Here is a 25380-nt window from a genome sequence, read left to right on the forward strand (position 1 = left end):
AATTCTTAAAATAATTGTTATGTTTTTTGTGAACGTTTATCGTGAGTAATTTAAATTCACCGGAAGTTTCGGTGGGTATGCTAGTTCTGAACGTCACATGCTAATGTAAAAAGCTGGTTTTTGATATAAATATGAACTTGATTGAACAAAACATGCATGTATTGTATAACATAATGTCCTAGGAGTGTCATCTGATGAAGATCATCAAAGGTTAGTGCTGCATTTAGCTGTGGTTTTGTTTTTTGTGACATTATATGTTAGCTTGAAAAATGGGTGTGTGATTATTTCTGGCTGGGTACTCTCCTGACATAATCTAATGTTTTGCTTTCGTTGTAAACCCTTTTTGAAATCGGACAATGTGGTTAGATAAAGGAGAGTCTTGTCTTTAAAATGGTGTAAAATAGTCTTATGTTTGAAAAATGGAAGTATTTGGATTTTTGAGGAGTTTGTAATTCGCGCCACGCCCTATCATTGGATATTGGAGCGGTGTTCCGCTAGCGGAACATCTAGAGGTAAGAGGTTAACAGATTCAGAGAGTGAGAGAAAACAGAGTATCTAGGAAATAAACCCAGTCAGAAGTAAAAATGTTGACAATTTATTACACAAGGAAAATTACACTCTCAGGGCTCAAAGGCCTATCGAGGAGTTGTGTTTCTACCTGTTGGCATGTTGATGGTCTGGTCTCCTAGGAAGAGGCGTCGGGCGATGCTGCGGCGGTACCAGGCTCTGGGGAAGGCCAGGATTTCACTCAGCCTCCGCATGTCATACTTGAAGGAGGCAGAGCCGATGTCACACACAGCTAAGAGCGAGAGAGAGAAAACATTCAAAGTTGGCCAGGAATACCAGTGTCTGTGGATTCAACCATCTTGGCAGGGGAATTGAAATGTCAAAATGGATCAGCTTCATTGTCAAGATATACATGACATTCCCATTTTGAAGACCAAATATTGAGCTCAGGTTAGAGACAGTGTCCCAACCATTAACCCCGTTCCAAGAGCAGATAAGGCACCTGAGATATTGATGAGGGTGGTGTCCATCTTGCCCCCCTTGCCGGGTATAAAACTCTCGATAAAGGTTGGTCCTCCGGTGCGTCTCATTCTGGACAGGCTGACCTTGACAAACTCCAGGTTGATGCTGAGGGAATCCTTCCTCCCAGTCACAGAGGACGGCTCCTCATCCACTGTACCTTAAAGGAAAAAACAGCTATGAAGTGACACTTCATGGCGCTGTTATAATGCTACACATTGAACTGATGGAAGACTGAACAAGCCTGCTGTGAAAGTACACTATCACTATAAGGCATGCTGTACAGCGTAGTTGGTAGTCTTCACTGCAATATAATGCACAGGACTAAACATAGGCTATAGAACAGGGGATAAGGCAGCCGACTGTACCGAGTTCAGACAAGTCTCAAGATGCTTGTGGGGGTCGTACAGCAAAATGAACTATTGTGTTCGTGAGAGTCTCATCTTTCCATAGGGTCCATAATAGTTTGTAGGCCAAACTGTTCGGACGCTACAGACGATTTTGAGAGAAGCCAGATTTTCGGGATGTCTCATGATCTGACAAACACTGCTCTAGCTCTGTCACCACAGATGCAGAAGTGCAACATCGGCGGATGCGGTGGATTGAGACACCCGTATCCAATGCAAAAAATATATAGATATCTCTAGTTTAAACTGACAGATTTTTATGGGGATTTTATGATGATAATTACAGTGTCTTCAGAAAGTATTCATATCCCTTGACTTATTCCACATTTGTTGTGTTACAGCCTGAATTTAAAATGTTTAAAAAAAAATGTTTTAAGTTCTCACCCATCTACACACCAAAGTTTGGCTAATTTATTGAAAAAGAAATACAGAAATGGCTCATTCTCACCACTGAGTCAATACATGTTAGAATCACCTTTGGTGGCGACATACAGCTGAGAGTCTTTCTGGGTAAGTCTCTAAAGAGCTTTGCACACCTGGATTGTACAATATTTGCATTTTTTTTTTAATGTATTCTTCCAGCTCTGTCAAGTTGGTTGTTGATCCTTGCTAGACAGCCATTTTCAAGACTTGCCATTGATTTCCAAGACGATTTAAGTCAAAAATGTAACTAGGCCACAGGAAAAGTCAATGTCATCTTGGTAAGCAACTCCAATGTGAATTTGGCTCCCAGTGTGTTGGAAAGCAGACTGAACCAGGTTTTCCTCTAGGATTTTGCCTGAGCTTAGATCTATTCCGTTTCTTTTTATCTTAAAAAAACTCCCTAGTCCTTGCCGATGACAAGCATACCCATAACATGATGCAGCCACCACCATGCTTGAAAATATGAAGAGTGGCACTCAGTAATGTGTTATGTTGGATTGGCCCCAAACATAAGAGTTTGTACTCAGGACATAAAGTTCATTTATTTAGATTATTTTGTTGTTGTAGTTTTACTTTAATGCAAACAGGATGCGTGTTTTAGATTTTTTTTTTCATTCTGTACATGGTTCCTTCTTTTCACTCTGTCATTTAGGTTAGTAGTGTAGAGTAACTACAATGTTGTTGATCCATCCTCAATTTTCTCCCATCACAGCCTTTCAACTCTAACTGTTTTAAAGCCACCATTGGCATCATGGTGAAATCCCTGAGCGGTTTCCTTCCTCTCCGGCAACTGAGTTAGGAAGGATGCCTGTGTCTTTGTAGTGACTGGATGTATTGATACATCAACCAAAGAGTAATTAATAACTTCACCATGCTTAAAGGGATATTTAATGTCTTTTATTTATCTACGAATAGGTTGCCTCCTTTGCAAGGCATTGCAAAACCTGCCTGGTCTTTGTGGTTGAATTTGTGTTTGAAAGTCACTGCTCGACTGAGGGACCTTACAGATAATTGTATGTGTGGGGTACATAGATGCTGTAGTCAAAAAGCATGTTAAACACTATTATTGCACACAGAGTGAGTAACTTACACAGAGTGTAACTTATTATGTGACTTGTTAAGCACATTTTTTACTCCTGAAGTTATTTATGCTTGCCATAACAAAGGGGTTGAATACTTATTGACTCAAGACATTTGTGCTTTTCATTTTTTATGAATTCTAAAAAAATTCTAAAAACATATTTCCACTTTGAAATTCTTGGGTATTGTGTGTAGGCCAGTGACACAAAATCTCAATTTGATTAATTTTAAATTTAGGCTGTAACAACAAAATGTGGACAAAGTCAAGGGGTGTGGATACTTTCTGAAGGCACTGTCTATATTTTTGGGGATTTTAGTTTTAGGTAAATAAATAATAAAAATCACTAGGAATTCAGTTAAGAAAGTTTCATTAAAAAAAATCTGTTCCCAAGTATTACCATGAATAAATAAGGAAACCCGGCCATCCAATCCAAACCCCCTCCCCCCAAAAAACATTCAAATTGCTATAGAATATTAGAATATACATGAGAAATGTTAAAGTTCAGAAACTTTCCGCTACACTTTTCCATACCTAGAGGTCCTGGGCCTGGTGCCTGCCCTGTGACAGCAGATTTCTGTTTCCCTGCCCCGTAAGGGTGGAACACGTAGAGGGAGAAGTCTGACATGCAGGCAGTGAAGCTGAGCCCTGAGGAGTTGCTGGGGGGGGTGGTGAGGTCTGACTGGCTGCTGCTGTGATGGGTCCGGCCCAGAGGGCTACCCAGAGATGGAGAGGGACCTGGAGGTTAGATCAAAGAGGTTTTATTATGGACCAGATAGGCTGAGAAAACAACATTCATCCACTCACACACCTAGAAGGTGCTTTACAGGTGCATTGGAGTGTTGCTATCTATACCTCCTTTGCCAGGGGGTGGTTTGAGGATGTGTTGGCTCGGGGGGGTGGAGGAGGGTGTATGTGGGCCGTCGGTAGGTTGGGTGCTGGATGGGATCTCCAGTTCACCGCGATTAGAGGAGAATACCAGGTCTAGAGATGGCAGTTTCAGCATACACTCCACTCTGGACATGGGCAAGCAGCTGAAGCGGATCTGAGAGGGCTAGAGACATTGAGTCAGATTAGAATAGAATTTTGAAAACGTCATTACATTGAGTGTGGTGTCTCAGGGATTGGACATTATGACAGCAAAACATACTCATATTGTACAATAGAGAACAGAGTGACATGAACTGAGCTATGGGGGCCACAGTAAGGTGGGCAGACGGAGGTAGGTTACCTGTACTCTGACATAAACCACCACGTCCACAGGAAAGGAGGAGTAGGCAGAGGTGGATGAGGACACCAGGGATGTGGTGGACTCCTCCAGGGGCTCCACTGGATCAAACTGGCCTAAGTCCTCCTCCTGGGAGTTCAGATCTGAGACACACAGAGACAAAAAGGGGTCAGCTTTGAGCAACGGTTTTGTAAGTTGTTGATGTTTCAGGTCCAGCAAACATTTATGGATTTTTTGTACAATTAAAATCCAAAGAGGTGAGGTGAACAGGTGATGTATTTGCAATGGAATGACCCAACATACCAGTATAGTTCCTTTCCACCGGTGTGATGGGAATGGTCTCCAAGGCTTTCTCCAGGAAGTCCAGAAGACAAGGGCTTATGACCATCTCTTCTGGGAGGGTCTGGAGGGCCACCCAGGCATACAGCTTGGCTGTCTTCACCCCACAACTGCCCTTGCCTTTGGCTGCAGGGGAGACATGATCGGAGTTTGGACAGGGTCACACAAGGCTTCACTACACCCACCAACATTGGTAAGAGAGTGAAAACAAAGTGAAACAGATATATTGGGACAGATTTAACAAATGTTTTTCCACTCCCAAGGAAATGAAACAAAAAAAAGGTAAGAAATAAGACCTTGTGCTTTCATTTACTTTTTGGGTCTACATGTTACAGTGTCAAGAAAAAGTATGTGAACCCTTTGGAAATACCTGGATTTCTGCATAAATTGGTCATACATTTTGATCTGATCTTCATCTAGGTCACAACAATATACAAACAGTCTGCTTAAACTAACTAAAAAACAATTATACGTTTTCATGTCTTTATTGAACACACAGTGTAAACAGTCACAGTGCAGGGTGGGAAAAGTATGTGAACCCTTGGATTTAATAACTGGTTGACCCTCCATTGGCAACAACAACCTCAACCAAACGTTTTCTGTAGTTGCGGGTCAGACCTGCAAAATGGTCAGGAACAATTTTGGATCATTCCTCTTTACAAAACTGTTTCAGTTCAGCAATATTCTTGGGATGTCTGGTGTGAACTGCTCTCGAGGTCATGCCACAACATCTCAATCGGATTGAGGTCAGGACTCTGACTGGGCCACTCCAGAAGGAGTATTTTCTTCTGTTGAAGCCATTCTGTTGTTGATTTACTTTTGTGTTTTGGGTCATTGTCCTGTTGCCTCACCCAACTTCTGTTGAGCTTCAATTGGAGGACAGATAGCCTAACATCCTCCTGCAAAATGTCTCGATAAACTTGGGAATTCATTTTTCTGTTGATAATAGCAAGCTGTCCAGGCCCTGAGGCAGCAAAGCAGCCCAAACCATGATGCTCCCGCCACCATACTTTACAGTTGGGATGAGGTTTTGATGTTAGTGTGCTGTGCCTTTTTTTCCTGTAAGTCTTTAGCTGACACTCTAGGATTAGAGATTAACCTCATTGAGCATTCTGCGTTGTGCTCTTGCAGTCATCTTTGCAGGACGGCCACTCCTAGGGAGAATAGCAACAGTACTGAACTTTCTCCATTTATAGACAATTTGTTTTACTGTGGACTGATGAACATCAAGACTTTGAGATACTTTTGTAACCCTTTTCAGCTTTATGCAAGTCAACAATTCTTAAGTCTTCTGAGATGTCTTTTGTTCGAGGCATGGTTCCCATCACGTCTCATTGATTGGACTCCAGGTCAGCTGACTCCAGTTAGCTTTTGGAAAAGTCATTAGCCTAGGGGTTCACATACTTTTCCCAACCTACACCGTGAATGTTTAACCTGTTATGGCTAGGGGGCAGCATTTTCACGGCTGGATAAAAAACGTACCCGATTTAATCTGGTTACTACTCCTGCCCAGTAAATAGAATATGCATATAATTATTGGCTTTGGATAGAAAACACTCCAAATTTTTAAAAATGTTGAATGGTGTCTGTGAGTATAACAGAACTCAAATGACAGGTCAAAACCTGAGAGATTCCTTTACAGGAAGTGGCCTGTCTGACCATTTCTTGAACTTCTTTGCCATCTCTATCTTTTACAAAGGATCTCTGCTCTAACGTGACACTTCCTACGTCTTCCATAGACGCTCAGAGCCCGGGAAAAAACAGAATGTCGTCATCCCAGCCCCAGGCTGAAACACATTATCGCCTTTCTCAAGTGGCCGATCAAGGGACTGTGGGCTTAGGCGCGTGCCCTGGCCGCCCCGTCTTTGTGATTTTTCCTCTGTTTGCCGAAAAGGAGATTCCCGGTCGGAATATTATCGCTTTTTTACGAGATAAATTGCATAAAAATTGATTTTAAACAGCGGTTGACATGCTTCGAAGTACGGTAATGGAATATTTAGAATTTTTTTGTCACGAATTGCGCCATGCGCACGACCCTGATTTACCATTTCGGATAGTGTCTGGGACGCACGAACAAAACGCCGCTATTCGGATATAACGATGGATTATTTTGGACCAAACCAACATTTGTTATTGAAGTAGCAGTCCTGGGAGTGCATTCTGACAAAGACAACAAAAGGTAATCAAACTTTTATAATAGTAAATCTGATATTGGTGAGTGCTAAACTTGCCGGGTGTCTAAATAGCTAGCCCGTGATGCCTGGGCTATGTACTTAGAATATTGCAAAATGTGCTTTCACCAAAAAGCTATTTTAAAATCGGACATAGAGTGCATAGAGGAGTTCTGTATCTATAATTCTTTAAATAATTGTTATGCTTTTTGTGAACGTTTATCGTGAGTAATTTAGTAAATTGTTAGCAAATTCCCCGGAAGTTTGCGGGGGGTATGCTAGTTCTGAACGTCACATGCTAATGTAAAAAGCTGTTTTTTGATATAAATATGAACTTGATTGAACAAAACATGCATGTATTGTATAACATAATGTCCTAGGAGTGTCATCTGATGAAGATCATCAAAAGGTTAGTGCTGCATTTAGCTGTCTTCTGGGTTTTTGAGACATTATATGCTAGCTTGAAAAATGGGTGTCTGATTATTTCTGGCTTGGTACTCTGCTGACATAATCTAATGTTTTGCTTTTGCTGTAAAGCCTTTTTGAAATCGGACAGTGTGGTTAGATAAAGGAGAGTCTTGTCTTTAAAATGCTGTGAAATAGTCATATGTTTGAAAAATTGAAGTTTTTGTATTTTTGAGGAATTTGTAATTCGCACCACGCCTATCATTGGATATTGGAGCAGGTGTTCCGCTAGCGGAACGTCTAGATGTAAGTTAAATGATGTATTCAATATAGACAAGACAAATACAATAATTTGTGTGTTAGTAGTTTAAGCACACTATGTTTGTCTATTGTTGTGACTTAGCTGAAGATTAGATAAAATTTGATGACCAATTTATTCAGAAATCCAGGTAATCCCAAAGGGTTCACATACTTTTTCTTGCCACTGTATGTTTTCTTTCCTCTGGAGAATAACTTTGCAACAGTGTTTAGTAAAACAGCCACTCTGCGTCTATCCACCCACCCACTAAGTGTTTGAAACGGAATGAAATCAAACCGGATCTTAAAACATTCCAACACAGAAATCACCAGCGTCTTCAACATTCACAGATCAAAGCCTTGGAAAGACTGATTGAGCATGCATTAGATTTTAATGGGTGGGTTGATTAAGGATGCCTATGGGCACGATGGAGACGTGGCGCTCTACTGCGGGTCAACACAGAAGGCGAAAGGGCATGCAGGTAATGATGAGAGCTCTCAGTACCTGATGGTAGAGGTGGGGATGGGGGAGGAAGGAGCGAGTTAGTCTTGCTTTGGCCAGCATTGGGAGGGTTGTGAGGGCCGCTATCATTCATACCATACAGCTTGGATTCTTTGGAGAGGGTGCGGGGGAGGGAGGATCCGCGCGAGGCATCAGGCGACTCAGTCTTTATGGTCTTGGAGTTGTAGTGCAACTGGGGTTGGAGGAAATTGAAAAATGGTTTTGCATGAGAATAGTTGAACTCTTAGGTCATCAACGGCAATATAGTTCCTACCATTTAATGAATCCAATTGATGGGTCATCGTTTAAACTCATTATTTACACCATTCCATAGATAGAGGGAAACAAAACAGTATTGGCCTGAAAGCAAAATAACTGACCTTGACATCTACTCCCGGAATGTAAAAGACAGTGGTCTCCAGGTCACTGGATTTGGTCTGCAGAGAGGAGGGCACCTTCTTCCCGGCCAGGAGGTGGGTGGTGGAGGTATAGGCGGGCTGGAGCTTCTTCTTCTTGGGTGGAGATTCCTGGTCCAGACTCCTGGAGCTGCGGTCACAACTCCTACAGTACAGGAGGAGTAGGAACACTTTGGTTACATAGCATTCTTTGACTAAGAAACTTTGGTAACACTTTACTTAAAGCCTGCAGGTATAATGCTTTATAACTTGACTAGATTATAATAAGGCATAGGTCTCTCTATATATCAAAATAGTTAGAAGATCCCTAGGGTTCAGGTGCCGTACCTTCTGAAGGAGACATCCTCGTTCTCCGGTTGCTGGGTAGTGGGGTGCAGGACACACTTGCCGCTGTCAATCTCCACGCGCACGTCCAGCTCAAAGTCGATGTTCCTCTCGGTGACCGAGCTCATGAGGCTGCGGTTGGTGGGCGTGCTGGGCCAGCGCTCGCTGAACAGCTGGCTGACGGCGGCGAAGCCCGATGGTTTCCTGTGTGGTGGTTGGCTGTGAAAAAGAGAGGAAAGCAGGGTCATTAGGGGTTCAGCAGGCACAAAAACAGAAGGAATAAAATAATTAATAGTTTGAATTATTATCCTCCATTGAGCATGCTTTTTAGTCCAAGAGTTGGCTTAATCTGGGTCCAAGAAACAGGCCAAATAAACAGTAATGAGAGAGGACTCACACAGGCCTCCTGTAGTAGCAGGAAGGCCTCTCGCGGTCAAACTCTTCTTCCTTGTCTGAATCCTCTGAGGAAGAGGAGGAGAGCTCGTCGCGGCGCATGTCGTCGTGCTGGAAGGGAATGCCAGGTGAAAAGACGGCAGGGGTGGCAGGGGCGCTGAACACTGAGTGGGGCCCTTCGCTAATGGATGGGAAATTATGAAGGTGATGAAGATGAGGATGGGGTCGCTCATCAATGGTGATAGACAACAGATCCATTTCTGTCTCCTCCGGAAACTTCAGCAGAGGACAGATGGGAGGTGTTGAGAGGGGGACAGTTAGACTCAACATTTTTCGGTGATATAAACTCTGTAGCAGATAGCATCCTGCTCAAAGGAACTGTATGCACGTGTAGTACTAATTAATTTATCACGATTGTGGATAGAAAATTGTCATAACCAATCTACTCTAACTTAGCATATATACATACAGTACCAGTCAAGTGTTTGGACACACACTCATTCAAGGGTTTTTCTTTATTTTGACTATTTTCTTCATTGTAGAATAATTGTGAAGACATCAAAACTAGGAAATAACACATATGGACTCATGTAGTAACCAAAAAAGTGTTAAATAAATAAATAAATATATATATATGATATTCTTCAAAGTCGCCACACTTTGCACACTCTTGGCATTCTCTCAACCAGCTTCACCTGGAATGCTTTTCCAACAGTCTTGAAGGAGTTCCCACATATGCTAAGCACTTGTTGGCTGCTTTTCCTTCACTCTGCGTTCCAACTCATCCCAAACCATCTCAATTGGATTGAGGTCGGGTGATTGTGGGGGCCAGGTCATCTGATGCAGCACCATCACTCCCCTTACACAGCCTGGAGGTGTGTTCTGGGTCATTGTCCTGTTGATAAACAAATGATAGTCCCACTAAGCGTAAATCAGATGGGATGAAGTATCACTGCAGTATGCTGTGGTAGCCATGCTGGTTAAGTGTGCCTTGAATTCTAAATAAAAATCACTGACAGTGTCAACAGCAAAGCACCCCCACACCTCCTCCTCCATGCTTCACAGTGGGAATCACACATGCGGAGATCATCCGTTCACCTACTCTGCGTCTCACAAAGACAAGGCGGTTGGAACCAAAAAACTCACATTTGGCCACAGACAAAAGGACAGATTTCCACCGGTCTAATGTCCATTGCCTGTGTTTCTTGGCCCAAGCAAGTCTCTTATTATTATTGGTGTCCTTTTGTAGTGATTTCTTTGCATTAATTCAACCATGAAGGCCTGATTCACGCAGTCTCCTCTGAACAGTTGCTGTTGAGATGTGTCTGTTACTTGAACTCCGAAGCAATTATTTGGGCTGCAATCTGAGGTGCAGTTAACTCTAATGAACTTATCCTCTGTGGCAGAGGTAACTCTGGGTCTTCCTTTCCGATGGCGGTCCTCATGAGAGCCAGTTTCATCATAGCGCTTGATGTTTTTTGCGACTGAAGACACTTAAAGTTCTTGAAATTTTCCAGATTGACTGACCTTTATGTCTTGCTTTTTTGAGCCGTTATTGCCATAATATGGACTTGGTATTTTACCAAATAGGTCTATCTTCTATATACCAACCCTACCTTGTCACAACACAACTGATTGGCTCAAACGCATTAGGAAGGAAAGAAATTCCACAAATTACCTTTTAACAAGGCACACCTGTTAATTGAAATGCATTCTTTGAGAGAATGCAAAGAGTGTGCAAAGCTGTCAAGGCAAAGGGTGGCTACTTTGAAGAACCTCAAATATACACTTTTTTGGTTACTACATGAGTCCATATGTGTCATTTCATAGTTTCATAGTATTTCATGTCTTCACTATTATTCTACAATGTAGAAAATTGTAAAAAAATAAAGAAACCCTGGAATGAGTAGGTGTGTCCAAACATTTGACTGGTACCGCACGCACACACACAAACATGGCCAATGTCATGGCTATTGCTAGATGTAATATATATTACTAGGGGATACAATGTCCTGTAATACAGGTTGCTATGTGCGTTACGTTTTTCTCCCCACAGGAGGCTCAGAGATCGTGCAATGCTCTGGGAGAGGACATAGGAGAGAGATACAGAGTGAGAGATAAAGAGGATGAAGATGAGGATGTTAGGATGAAGACACCTGCAGGTGCAGGTGAAGCTGCAGAACAACATCTGGTTTCAGGACAGTGGATAAAACTGACAAACTCCCAAAACAGAAGACATTACAAGCCCTCACAAAAGACAGTATTAGTCATAAACAACCACCAACTAAGACAGAAAGAAAACTCAATGCCACCTCTAGTCACGGCTTTGATGCACACTTATTAAGAGGTTGGCCAACCTAAAGGTTTACAGTTTTAGGCTCAAACTATACAACCTAAGGTTTTGAAGTTGGCCATGCATAGCTGCTGTGGTTAGGAAAAGACATCTGTGGTTGAAGGAAGTTGATTAGGAACAACATGGAATTCCATTACAGGATGGGAAGGTGTGAATCAATTGTAATATTCAAATATAATTTTAACCACTTAGTACCTACATGCATGGCATACGATGCATGTATACTACCACGCACATGCATAGTCTATCCATATCTACGTAGCAGCAAAATATTGTCAATGACGTAGCTGTAGCAATGCAGTGAATAAATCATTTTCTTTGTAACACATAACCAGAGGCAACGGCTTGTTGAAAGCCTTGTTATTCCGAGCATATTATTCCCTACAGTTGCTATTAGAGTTGTATTTTGAATGCGTAAAATTATTAACTAAAGTTAATCTGACTAGCTCATCTCTAGCTATTATAGATGGCAAGGAATGACTCAAACCAAGATATGACAATCAAGCATTGATTGATAGTTCTAGCCTATATCTCACCATCCTGTTTGGAATGTCCACGTTTTCAGTTTTAACCAATTTATTAGAAGAAAGGAGAAAAATAAATCTGGTTATTTTGGGATTTTAATTTGTTCGGGATAGTTTTTGGGGGGTTTTACAAATACCTTGAAGACTTCTCCTGGACTGACCGGTCGGTTTGTAGAGTCCTGATTATTAATCTTCAGTTGAACAGAAAGAGAACAATAGAATCCATCCAGAAAATGAAAGTATGGCATGTTCAGGATGGGATTTTGCGCTCAAAAAGGCACACTTAACTCTCCCTCAAGGTACAAGCAAGCGAAAAAGCTAGCTTCCGCTGACATAGAGCGTTTCCACAATGTTTAGACACACACACAGTCAAGAGGCCTGTCACAGTGACAAACAAACAAGGACATGGAGGATTAAATGATGCCATAACTCAGGGATGCACATCTCCAGTTCTCTTCAGCTGCTGTACAACTGCCATCTTGGAGAATCCTACTGTTTACAGCCCTATCTCAGGGTCTACATGGTAATAGCTACCATGAAGACTATTGTGGTCTTTCTATACACTACCATGTCCTGGATGTTGAAGGTGACTCTCGGTCCTGGGGAGGACGCATCAACTCTGATGTCCGGTAAGTCATCAACATCTCCTATTCTGGAACTGAAAGGGAAATAAGAATAATAACAATCCAACCCATTGGAAATTCAATTCACTTCTTGAATTCCTGATTGACCCCACGACTGCTAGGTTCCGGCTGCAAGCGAGGATTTCTCTTCCAGTACCTTTGGCGTTCAATCCTTTTGAGTGGAGGCCTCCCTGCTGCTGTAGAGATGCTCTTGGAACGGTTATAGCTGGGTTTGTATCCCAGACCCCACTTGTCCTTCAGAGACGCAGCCTGGTAGAGAAGCAAGATCAGGGCTCATCAGTCATGGTGTCCTTTCCATTTCAGCTCAGGTTAATTACATTTTACACCGGAAAATGCCAGTTGAATAAAGGGTGGTATTAAATGCGTTGACTCACCCTCATGCTGGAGCGTCGTAGTTTCTTGCGCACGTCTCTCCTGATGTCGTTGACGGCCACAGACTCCAGCTGCTGGTAGCGCTGGATCTCCTGGTTGATTGTGCCTTCACTCGCTCCCAGTTTCCTGTTGAAGGGTGGGGAAGGAAAACATGATTGATCCTTGTTTAAGGTGATAAAATATACAACATGAGGTTATAATTGCATTTGACAGGAAGAACTCTTACTTGAGGTCATCAATGACTTTGGCCTGCTCATTCAGCTCTCTGATGTCCACTATTCTTTTGTTTAACTTCCCCCTTCTGGGATCCAAGATCTGGTTGCCCACTGCCGCCTGCCGCCTGAGGTCTATGGTCTCCTGTGGAGTATAGAGGACAAATGACACCCTGTAATTCACATATTACACCACAGAATGTTTGGTTATTTATATAACCTAGATTACACTAACATGAAATAACCTGAATTAGATTACACCTCCACCAACCTGGGTTACTGTATTACACCACAAAAAAAAGTATTAAACCAAGCATGAATTATTACACCGAAGTTACATAGCTCACCACCGAATCCACATTTTATACTCACACCAATAATCAAGTTATACACACACATAAACAGCAGAGAAATACACAAAATGGAAGTCACCATCACCATAATCCTTGAGACCAATTGATGACCCAATTCTCAGATAAGGAAGTAAATCACAACATGTGTAACCAGGTGACAAGGGAACCATAAGTGCTTAAACCCCACAAAGTCAATTGCTAAGTGATAGAATTTTGTTTGCCCTCTGAGATTACCACATTTCATGGTGTAACTTAGCAATTGAAATCTATTCTGCAGCTTGAAACATGGACGACAGACACTTAATGCCACCCTAAACGTGATTGTGGGGCCCAGTAGATAGGAGACTAGAGGGTAGGGCAGTTGAGAATGGGCTACAGTACATACACATCCCCAGGATATGGGTCTGGGAGCCCTGGCCCTGTTCCCTCTGGACTGGGGAGGAGAATAGTCGCTTAGGTAGTCAGCTGGTACCGAGACGCTCTGGACACTGGGGCTTTTCAGGCCCAGGATGGTGTTTACTAGCCGCTTCCTGAACGTGAGCCTGGGACTGAGCCTTGGGCTGCTGCACTCTCCCTCAGTGCTCCCCTGTAAGCAATGGTAAGGATACACCCAAGGCAAGGTTCAACTGGGTGCATGGACTTAGGCAGCTTGGATAGCTTTTAGCGCTGTCACAGTGGCTGGAAGGGGTTGACGTGGCTTGAACAGATATACAAAGCCTTAACACTCACAGTGCATTTTTACATTTTTGACACAGACTTAGGGTTTCTACACCCACACAGAGCTACAATAATCTCTTACACAAACAGTCTTCTAAACCGTCTCGTGGTTGTACTGCAATAGAATCACAGGTATTAGCAAACTCTAACAGGGTATTAACACACTCAGAATTATGCAACAATTCCAACGATTTTACGGAGTTACAGTTCATATAAGCAAAATCAGTCAATTGAAATAAATAAATTAAACCATGGATTTCATGATTGGAATACAGATATGCATCTGTTGGTCACAGATACACTATATATACAAAAGTATGTAGACACCCCTTCAAATTGGTGGATTTGGCCATTTCAGGCACACCTGTTGCTGACAGAAGTATAATCGAGTACACAGCCATGCAATCTCCATAAACAAACATTGACAGTAGAATGGCCTTACTGAAGAGCTCAGTGACATTCAACGTGGCACTGTCATAGGATGCCATCTTTCCAACGAGTCAGTTTGTCAAATTTCTGTCCTGCTAGAGCTGCCCTGGTCACCTGTAAGTGCTTTTATGGTGAAGTGGAAAAGTCTAGGCGCAACAACAGCTCAGCCGCAAAGTGGTAGGCCACACAAGCTCACAGAACTGGACCGGCAAGTGCTGAAGCGCGTACAAATCTTCTGTCCTCGGTTGCAAGACTCACTACCGAGTTCCAAACTGCTTCTGGAAGCAATGTCAGGAGTTTCATGAAATGGTTTTCCATGGCCGAGCAGTCGCAAACAAGCCTAAGATCACCATGCGCAATGCCAAGCATCGGCTGGAGTGGTGTAAAGCTCACCGCCATTGGACTCTGGAACAGTGGAAACGCGTTCTCTGGAGTGATTCACCATCTGGCAGTCCGACAGACGAATGGATTTGGCTGATGTCAGGAGAACACTACCTGCCCCAATGCATTTGTAAAGTTTGGTCGGAGGAGGAATAATGGTCTGGGGCTTTTTTTTCTTCCATGGTTCGGACTAGGCCCCTTAGTTCCAGTGAATGGAAATCTTAACGCTACAGCATACAATGACATTCTTGACAATTTTGTGGCAAGTTTGGAGAAGGCCATTTCCTGTTTCAGCATGACAATGCCCCCGTGCACAAAGCGAGGTCCATACAGAAATGGTTTTTCGAAATCGGTGTGGAAGAATTTGACTGGCCTGCATAGAGCCCTGACCTCAACCCCATTGAACACCTTTCGGATGAATTGGAACGCCGACTGCGAGCCAGGCCTAATCGCCCAACATCAGTGCCCGACCTCACTAATGTTCTTGTGGCTGAATGGAAGCATGTCCCCGCAGCAATGTTCCAACATCTAGTGAAAAGCTTTCCCAGAAGAGTGGAGGCTGTTATAGCAGCAAAGGGGGGACCAACTTCATATTAATGCCCATGATTTTGGAATGAGATGTTTGACGAGCAGGTGTCCACATACTTTTGGTGAAGTAATTGTACCTTAAAAAAAGAAGTTGGGGCGTGGATCAGAAAACCAGTCAGTATCTGGTGTGACCACCATTTGCCTCAAAGCAGCGCGACATCTCATTCGCATAGAGTTGATCAGGCTGTTGATTGTGGCCTGTGGAATGTTGTCCCAGTCCTCTTCAATGGCTGTGCGAAGTTTCTGGATATTGGCAGGAACTGGAACACGCTATCCAACACATCGATCCAGAGCATCCCAAACATGCTGAATGGGTGACATGTCTGGTGAGTATGCAGGCCATGGAAGAACTGGGACATTTTTAGCTTCCAGGAATTGTGTACAAATCCTTGCGACATGGGGCCGTGCATTATCATGCTGAAACATGAAGTGATGGCAGCGGATGAATGGCATAACAATGGGCCTCAGGATCTCGTCACTGTACAGTCAAATTGACATCGATAAAATTCAATTGTGTTCATTGTCCGTAGCTTAAGCTTGTCCATACCATAACCCCACCATGGGGAACTCTGTTCAAAGTTGACATCAGCAAACCACTCGCACACACTACGCTGTCTGCCATCTGCCCGCTACAGTTGAAACCAGGATTCATCCGTGACGAGCACACTTTTCCAGTGGCCATCGAAGGTGAGTATATGCCCACTGAAGTCAGTTACGACACTGAACTGCAGTCAGGTCAAGACCCCGGTGAGGACGACGAGCATGTAGATGAGCATCCCTGATATGGTTTCTGACAGTTTTTGCAGAAATTCTTTGGTTGTGCAAACTCATAGTTTCATTAGCTGTCCGGGTGGCTGGTCTCAGATGATCTTGCAGGTGAAGAAGCTGGATGTGGAGGTCCTGGGTTGGCATGGTTACACATGGTCTGCGGTTGTGAGGCTGGTTGGACGTACTGACAAATTCTATAAAACTATGTTGGATGAGGCTTATGGTAGTGCAATGAACATTCAATTCTCTGGCGACAGCTCTGGTGGACATACCTGCAGTCAGCATGGAAATGGCACGCTCCCTCAAAACTTGAGACATCTGTGGCATTGTGTTGTGTGACAAAACTGCTTATTTTAGAGTGGCCTTTTATTGTCCCCAGCAGAAGGTGTACCTATGTAATGATCATGCTGTTTAATCAGCTTCTTGATATGCCACACCTGTCAGGTAGATGGATTATCTTGGCAAAGGAGAAATGCTCACAAACAGGGATGTAAAGAAATTTGTGCACATAATTTGAGAAATAAACTTTTTGTGTGTATGGAAAATGTCTGGGATCTTCCATTTCAGCTCATGAAACATGGGACCAACACTTTACATGTTGTGTTTATATTTTTGTTCAGTGTACAATTCACATGTTCAAAGTGATTTATACAAATATTCAGCATGGTTATCATGTTTAGGCAAAGACTGACCATATGGATGGTGGGCGACATGGTGTCGGCCTCATCCTCATCAGAGTCCACCATGTTGATGGAGTTGAGGTCAGCGATGTCGTCCACGTCCTCCTCGCCCGTCAGCGAGGTCAGCGTGTTGCCCAGGGCGTTGAGCCGCTTGCCGATGTTGGGGTCCATGTGGACATCGATACCACACATCTTCCACAGCACGTTCAGTGCCCAGGTGCCCGCACTGCTGCTTTCTGAGGGTCGTAGAGGGAGAGAGAATATTACTCTACACTAAATCCATCTATCACTCAATACAATACAAAGATCTTGTTCACAGAGAAGTATAAAACAGCTGTGCTGTGTCTTGGATAACAGCTTGACAATGTTCACACTGACCCCTTTCATAATAAACACAAGGTTCGATGTTCATCATCAGTGCAGTACTTACCTGCTGACGGCTGGCCTGTGGTTCTGGAGCACACTTCATATGTGCCATCAGGAACAACACCTACAACAGCAAGACAAACAACATTACATCAAAAAGGGGAACAGCACAGTGTAGGGGACCACACTGCAAGAAGTAGGGCACAAGTAGACCTTAATTAGGGTGGAATATCAAAAGGTATTGGTCCGTTTGATACACAATATTAGGGAAGGTCTTCATCTTCACCCAATGTAATTTTATCTACTTATTCTTAAACTTCAAAACTCAGCTTTCCCAGGCCCAGCTCTAAATATAGACAAACCTATTTTCATGCTTTTTTCAATCCCAGCCTGCATGTAAAAGTCAACATCTCGCGGTCCAATCACTCACAGGCGTTCATGATCATGTCTCCTCGGATCTCAGGCTTCCAGTCGTCCCAGGACGTCTCAAAGCCCTCGGCGAAGCGGATGCAGAAGTTCTTGAAGTGGCCCTTGCTGACCAGCGACTCAGAGGAGCAAGCGGTGATCAGCGTGCTCTCGATGGTTAGCACCAGGGCCGAGCCCGTGTCAAAGTCAATGCTGTGGTTTGCCTGTAAGAATGGAGGTTTAAAGGTGGAGTAAGATGTTACAGTTAGGCCATCAGATAAGTCTAACACAGGGATAATATTTAGGCTGAAGTGTCAGTCGTTTGTTGGAAATAGTTAAAGGCTTAATGGTAACATTTTATTTGACGGTCTGCCTATAAACACTATTAAATAGTTTGTTAACAATTAAATGAAGTCCCCACACACACACACACACACACACACACACACACACACAGGGTTCACCCCAAATAATGTAAGAGGGGCGTTGCGCCACCTTGTTGTTCGGCTACACCACTATGTAAAAAATGTATTAAATAAAAATAAATTACTTTATTTGTTATATTTGTTATCAAGGCCAGGCACCACACCCTAACAGTATTTTTTTTATTTATTTAGATTGCAGGAAATGGCAGTTAAAAGGTGTTTAAAAATGCACAAACCCCCTTAATAATATAATGGTTTACAAATGGTTAAAAACAATGTAATAATTGTTTATTGGCAGACCCTCAAATAAAGTAGGTTACTGAGAAAAGGAAACGTTCCTGTGTGTAATGTTGAAAAACACATTGCTCCTTGGAAACACCCATTTAGTTGCAGCCTGTTATAAAATGATGCATAGTTGATGCAAGTGTGACATTGTGTGTGCCATAACACTCCATGATACATGAAAACAATAGAATATCTGTGCCAATTGACCATAACGATTTAAGATTCTTGAAACGGTGAGACGTTAAACCAGTCAAACCATTTCAAGTTTAAATGAAGTTATCCCAGTAGTATCAATAAAATGGTTGGTTGTGAACTGCCATAACCTGTTATGTCAGCATTGTGTCAAGACTGCATCATAAACACTAATGACAGGTTGTTACAAGTTAAGCAGTAAGACCACTGAATAACATCACACAAGCGTTCAGAAGAGATTGAATAGGTTGTAGGTTACTTTTCGTGCATATTTTTTCTGGCCTACAGATCGGCTGGCCCCAGCTTCAGAGCGGATGCCTTCGAAACCTGGTGTATGTCCTTTCTATGGAGATAAGGGATAAAATGATAACTTTAACTAACTGGTAGGAGAACTCACCAGGGACAGTGGATGTAGTCATCAAATTCTAACTTTGATTAAGCCCCAATAACGATTTAGATAGATAAGATAGATAAGATAGATTAGATAGATTAGATAAGATAGATAGATAGATAGATAGATAGATAGATAGATAGATAGATAGATAGATAGATAGATAGATAGATAGATAGATAGATAGATAGATAGGACATTCACCAAGTCACAAATGCAATCTTTAGCATTTATGAAGACATTTACCTTGGATACATTTTGTAATTTGCTGCTAATGCAAAGGTCACTGTACTGACAAACCTTTCCCCAACATTCCCATGTTTGCTACATTTCCAAGTTTATCAAGGTAGGTCTAATTACATATATACAGCTACATACTACTGCAGAGAGCTATATATATACACACACTGAACAAAAATATAAACGCAACATGTAAAGTCTTGGTTTCATGAGCGGAAATAAAAGATCCCAGAAATGTTCCATACGCACAAAAAGCTTTTTTCTCTCAAATTTTGGGCACTAATTTGTTTACATCCCTGTTAGTGAGCATTTCCCCTTTGCCAAGATAATCCATCCACCTGAAAGGTGTGGCGTATCAAGAAGCTGAATAAACAGCATGATCATTACACAGGTGCACCATGTGGCCACTCTAGAATGTGCAGTTTTGTCACACAACACAATGCCACAGAAGTCTCAAGTTTTGAGGCAGCGTGCAATTGGCTGACTGCAGGAATCTCCACCAGAGCTGTTGCAATAGAATTGAATGTTCATATCTCTACCATAAGCTGCCTCCAACATCGTTTTTGAGAATTTGGCAGCACGCCCAACCAGCCTCACAACTGCACACCACCTGTAACCACACCAGCCTAGGACCACATCCGGCTTCGTCACCTGAGGGATCGTCTCAGACCAGCCACCCGGACAGCTGATGAAACCGAGGAGTATTTCCATCTGTAATAAAGCACTTTCGTGGGGAAAAACTCATACTGACTGTTGTGCCAATGCCTTCCTAACCCCACCCATGGATGGCCCCCTGCCCAGTAATGTGAAATCCATAGGTTAGGGTCTAATGAATTTATTTAAATTGACTGATTTCCTTATTTAGACTAACTCAGTACAATCGTTGAAATTGTTGCGTTTATATTTTTATTCAGTATAGCTAACTATATTTAAAGAAAATAAACGAAGCTCATAAAATTCCACAAATTACTTCTAGTCTATATTCATTATTTTACCTTTCGTGTTTTTATAATTGGTTATGATTCAAATTAAGCATTGTGAGAATGGTTGAGAAAAAAACAAGACAATTTGGATCAGTTCTTTTGGGAATTAAATTACCTATGATTTGATGACTACTCACAGAGAGTGCCACTTTCAGACAAGCATATTTGTTACAATTTAGCTCATATCAATATAAACATACAAACAGTTCTAGGACAGGGTCTGAAACAGAATTGATCTAAGACAAAATGGGTCTAAGTGTAGAGGGTTGGGGTAAAAAAAAATCTCACACCATTTTAACATGCCGCATTGCAAAGGTTTTCTCCTTAAAACATATATGCAATCTTTGGTTGCAAAAATCATTGTTCAGATCATCATTCTCCTCCTACCAGTGAGGTGTTGGTGATGGGCAGACAGATTCCCAGGTCGTTGACGGTGAGCTGCAGGAACAGGGTGCTGAAGGCCTGGGCAGAGGTCTGCTGGATGCCCGGCAGCTTGTCCACCACCTCCTTGGTGGCCATGTGTATGTCTTTGTTCAGTGCCAGACGCTGCTCATTCCAGTTGTCATAGGCCGCCTTGTAGTTCAGCCAGAAGAGTACAGCTGCAATGATAAGGGAAACAGGGATGATGTTTCACTATAACTCCCACTTTCGACAATTTTGTTGGAGGTTATACGATTTAGACATTTTTATTTCGAGAATTAGAAAACGTAGTCTATTATCAAGGCCTGACCTCTGTCAAAAGCCACAGGCTGAGCAAAGACGATTGGCCGGTTGAGTGTAATGAGGACCGCCTCTTTGTCTGAGGAGCCACTAATCTCCTCCTGAAGGGCGTTCCGTAAGCCAATACGAGTGCGGAAGTAGGCCACCTGGTGAAAGTCTGAACCTGCCTCCTCATAAACCTGTGGGAAAAAAAAGGGTTATATCTAACAAAACCTGATTGCAGCAGCCAATAGAAACCAACACAACCTATATTGATTTGCTGTAGCCTACCTGGTGTTTGACTATCTGGCCCAGGGCGAGGTTCAGATCCACTTGGCACTTCCCAAACAGTTTGAGATAGCTGCTGCTGCCACCGGCCTGGGCTTTACACTGGATCCTGTTGGAGAGCTCCAGCTCTATCAGCCCTGTCTCGAAGCGCACCGCTCTCATGGACGGAGTGGTGGCCGTCATCTGGATCCCCTGCAAACCACAAGTGTTCAGGAAAGTCAATTTATTTCATTTTCAAATGATTAGGACACGTGACGATAGGTGGGTATATATGCATGCTGCAGGACTTTTCTTGTTTCTCATACTGGTACCTTAAACATCAGACTGAGTGAGTAAAGCAGAATCTTGGGCTTGTCAGCGTCTGTCGAGATGTCGTGCTCATTCCACAGAGGGATGGGCTGCTCTCCTCCTGCATAGACACAAACAAGCATTTACCTAAAGTGTCTAAGCAAAATACTGAAACACAACATCAACAACTTTCAGTGTTCTTGTGTTATACAGCGGGACAGACCTGATACTTTCTGGATGACCTCGTTGACTTCCTTCATGAAAACCTTCTGCAGGAACACCAGGTGGTTGAGGAGGTCCGTTGTGAGGTTGTGCTCAAAAGAACCAATCTAGGTGAAGGGGGATTGAAATCAATGAAAATAACAGAAAGGCCTGCAAATTGAATATGCTCACAATAACCACATTTCAGGGCTCTACAGTGTGACCATTTTACTCACATATGCGCCTAAATATTTTGCTGTGCGACCTGACATTTTTATTTAGGAAAACCAGTGTACCTAGAAAAATGAAGGATTCTAGCTTTATTACCGCAAATATTTGTAATTGTTCTCCAAAATTTCTTTGTGTGGGCCTACATTCTTCAACTTAGGTGCACACGTGCTCCTTGTAAAAAAAGGTCAGCTTAGAGCCCTGGCTTTATTGACAATGTTTCGATCCACAAGGATCTTCGTCAGGTCAAACGGACTGAGTGCTCACCACTCCAAATACACTGAGTATACAAAACATTAAGAACACGGGTGTCAAGAACTGCAACTCTGTTAGGTGATTCTTCAAAGTAGCCACCCTTTGCCTTGAGAGCTTTGCACTCTTGGCATTCTCTCAACCAGCTTCACCTGGAATGCTTTTCCAACAGTCTTGAAGGAGTTCCCACATATGCTGAGCACTTGTTGGCTGCTTTTCCTTCACTCTGTGGTCCAACTCATCCCAAACCATCTCAATTGGGTTGAGGTCGGGTGATTTTAGAGGCCAGGTCATGTGATGCAGCACGCCATCATTCCTTCTTGGACAAATAGCCGCTACACAGCCTGGAGGTGTGTTGGGTCATTGTCCTGTTGAAAAACAAATGATAATCCCTCTAAGCGCAAACCAGATGGGATGGCGTATCGCTGCAGAATGCTGTGGTAGCCATGTTGTTTAAGTGTGCCTTTAAAAAAATAAAAAAGTTTGAAAATGTTTTTTTTTTTTTTTATGGCGGTTTTGGAGCAGTGGCTTCTTCCTTGCTGAGCGGCCTTTCAGGCTATGTTGATATAGGACTCATTTTACTGTGTATATAGATACTTTTGTACCCGTTTCCTCCAGCATCTTCGCAAGGTTGATTTGTACTTTTCACACCAAAGTACGTTCATCTCTAGGAGACAGAACGCGTCTCCTTCCTGAGCGGTATGACGGCTGCGTGGTTCCATGGTGTTTATACTTGCGCACTATTGTTTGTACAGATGAACGTGGTACCTTCAGGCGTTTGGAAATTGTTTCTAAGGATGAACCAGACTTGTGGAAGTCTACAATTTATTTTCAGAGGTCTTGGCTGATTTCTTTTGATTTTCCCATGATGTCAAGCAAAGAGGCACTGAGTTGGAAGGTAGGCCTTGAAATACATCCACAGGTACACCTCCAATTAACTCAAATTATGTCAATTAGCCTAATAGAAGCTTCTAAAGCCATGACTTCATTTTCTGGAATTTTCCAAGCTGTTTAAAGGCAGTCAACTTAGTGTATGTAAACTTCTGACCCACTGGAATTGTGATAGTGAATTATAAGTGAAATAATCTGCCTGTAAACAATTGTTGAAAAAATTACTTGTGTCATGCACAAAGTAGATGTCCTAGCCGACTTGCCAAAACTATAGTTTGTTAACAAGAAATTTGTGGATTGGTTGAAAAACGAGTTTTAATGACTAACCTAAGTGTATGTAAACTTCCGACTTCCACTGTATGTATGCATGTACGTACAACATACAGAGTTGCAAAGAAAAAGCCATATGTCAGACTTGCCAATAAAAATAAAAGATCAAGATGGGCAAAAGAACACAGACACTGGACAGAAGAACGAAGCCTAGATGGCCAGCATCCCGGAGTTGCCTCTTCACTGTTGACATTTAGACTGGTGTTTTGCGGGTACTATTTAATGAAGCTGCCAGTTGAGGACTTGTGAGGTGTCTGTTTCTCAAACTAGACACTAATGTACTTGTCCTCTTGCTCAGTTGTGCACCGGGGCCTTTCAGTCCTCTTTCTATTCTGGTTAGAGCCAGTTTGCGCTGTTCTGTGAAGGGAGTAGTACACAGCGTTGTACGAGATCTTCAGTTTCTTGGCCATTTCTCGCATGGAATAGCCTTCATTTCTCAGAACAAGAATAGACTGACGAGTTTTTAGTCTAAAGAAGGCCAGTTTTATTGCTTCTTTAATCAGGACAACAGTTTTCAGCTGTGCTAACAATTGCAAAAGGGTTTTCTAATGATCAATTACCCTTTTAAAATGATCAACTTGGATTAGCTAACACAACGTGCCATTAGAACACAGGAGTGATGGTTAATGATAATCGGCCTCTGTACGACCTATGTAGATATTTCATTAAAAATCAGCCATTTCCAGTTACAATAGTCATTTACAACATTAACAATGTCTACTCTGTATTTCTGATCAATTTGATGTTATTTTAAATGGACAATTTCTTTTGCTTTTCTTTCAAAAACAAGGACATTTCTATGCGACTCCAAACTTTTGAACGGTACAGTATGTATGTATGTATGTATGTATGTATGTATGTATGTATGTATGTATAAAAAGTATAGTCAGGTATAGTCAGCAATACTGGAGCTACTCTACTTGACTGTGGCAGCCTCACCTCAGCCACACAGCGCAGGTAATTCCCCTGGAGGTAGTTGCCCTGCTTCATGGGGATTGGGAAGTCGTCAGTGAAGTCCGAGTGGCCCTCGTGGTCCTCCATGATGTACTCTCCGGACATGGTGACTGGCGGGAGGTTGAGGCTGGCCGAGGGGGGCATGGCGGACATGGTGTCCACCGGAGACACCTTGGACTGAAAACATAGCTTGTGGTTGGGCAGCTCAAACGTGAACCTTGTCTGGGCTCCTGCACAGAGAACAAACAAGGATGAGGAAGTCCAATTGAAGTCAATAACTTTATCAATCAACTCAGAGGAAATTAAGAAAACATTGCCATATCACAAACATAACATCATGTACATACACAGTAATACAAATACAATATCACATTACCTAAGTCAGTTGGTGCTACGCTACCTGTCATGCCGTGGCTCTTCATGCGGCCCATCTTGTACTCAGCCTTGAGGGAGGGCAGCAGGGCCGCTCCTATGGTGATGCCGTCCATCATGGCACTGAACTTGAGGACGATGGGCTTCTTCTCCAGCCCCTCCGGCAGCTGGGGGAACTCGTTGGCCTCCACAGGAGTCTGGTTGATGCTGGACGCCTTGTCAGAGGGTTGAGGGGTGGGAGTGTCCTCCCTGTTGGAGGGTGGCCTACAGAGAAAGGAACATAGTTCGGAATGAAGACAAGTAATTGCTTAGTCCATGAAGGAGATACAGAGGAAAGGAAATTATGGTTTCTTCTCTAAATGTTACGATTCACTGAAGTGCTTTCCTCTCATACAAGATCCTTTTGGTGAGGACCACACTGAGCAAGCAGTTCTGCCTACTCAGCCCCAATTCATGGCCGGGGCGCCCCAAGGAGATACCTATAGATTTCAAATGGGACTCAAAGTATATATATACACAGTGAGGGAAAAAAGTATTTTGATCCCCTGCTGATTTTGTAC

General features: G+C 42.8%; 1 protein-coding gene across 16 annotated transcripts in view; it reads right to left on the reverse strand.

Moving 5' to 3' along the window:
* LOC106610942 (transmembrane protein KIAA1109 homolog) overlaps positions 1-25380 on the reverse strand; it is an 88328-nt gene that overhangs the window by 8402 nt on the left and 54546 nt on the right. For 5 of the 16 annotated variants that reach the window (XM_014210638.2, XM_014210635.2, XM_014210637.2 and 2 more), the window contains 27 exons: positions 24849-25084; positions 24434-24678; positions 21816-21921; positions 21616-21713; positions 21308-21496; positions 21048-21216; positions 20705-20916; positions 18963-19046; positions 17827-18025; positions 17461-17520; positions 17043-17266; positions 13853-14053; positions 13129-13259; positions 12905-13028; positions 12667-12779; positions 12454-12544; positions 12024-12077; positions 9014-9285; positions 8620-8835; positions 8257-8437; positions 7880-8069; positions 4466-4627; positions 4166-4305; positions 3790-3988; positions 3469-3672; positions 1010-1186; positions 659-799 (listed from right to left, as the gene is read on the reverse strand). In XM_014210638.2, coding sequence (XP_014066113.2) covers positions 659-799; positions 1010-1186; positions 3469-3672; positions 3790-3988; positions 4166-4305; positions 4466-4627; positions 7880-8069; positions 8257-8437; positions 8620-8835; positions 9014-9285; positions 12024-12077; positions 12454-12544; positions 12667-12779; positions 12905-13028; positions 13129-13259; positions 13853-14053; positions 17043-17266; positions 17461-17520; positions 17827-18025; positions 18963-19046; positions 20705-20916; positions 21048-21216; positions 21308-21496; positions 21616-21713; positions 21816-21921; positions 24434-24678; positions 24849-25084 — 4418 coding nt within the window. The remainder of the gene's footprint in view (positions 1-658; positions 800-1009; positions 1187-3468; positions 3673-3789; positions 3989-4165; positions 4306-4465; positions 4628-7879; positions 8070-8256; positions 8438-8619; positions 8836-9013; positions 9286-12023; positions 12078-12453; positions 12545-12666; positions 12780-12904; positions 13029-13128; positions 13260-13852; positions 14054-17042; positions 17267-17460; positions 17521-17826; positions 18026-18962; positions 19047-20704; positions 20917-21047; positions 21217-21307; positions 21497-21615; positions 21714-21815; positions 21922-24433; positions 24679-24848; positions 25085-25380) is intronic. The other 11 variants (XM_045723529.1, XM_014210641.2, XM_014210648.2 and 8 more) reach the window with 9 other exon arrangements.

This window comes from Salmo salar, chromosome ssa09 (genome assembly GCF_905237065.1).
Source record: "Salmo salar chromosome ssa09, Ssal_v3.1, whole genome shotgun sequence".
NCBI lineage: Eukaryota > Metazoa > Chordata > Actinopteri > Salmoniformes > Salmonidae > Salmo > Salmo salar.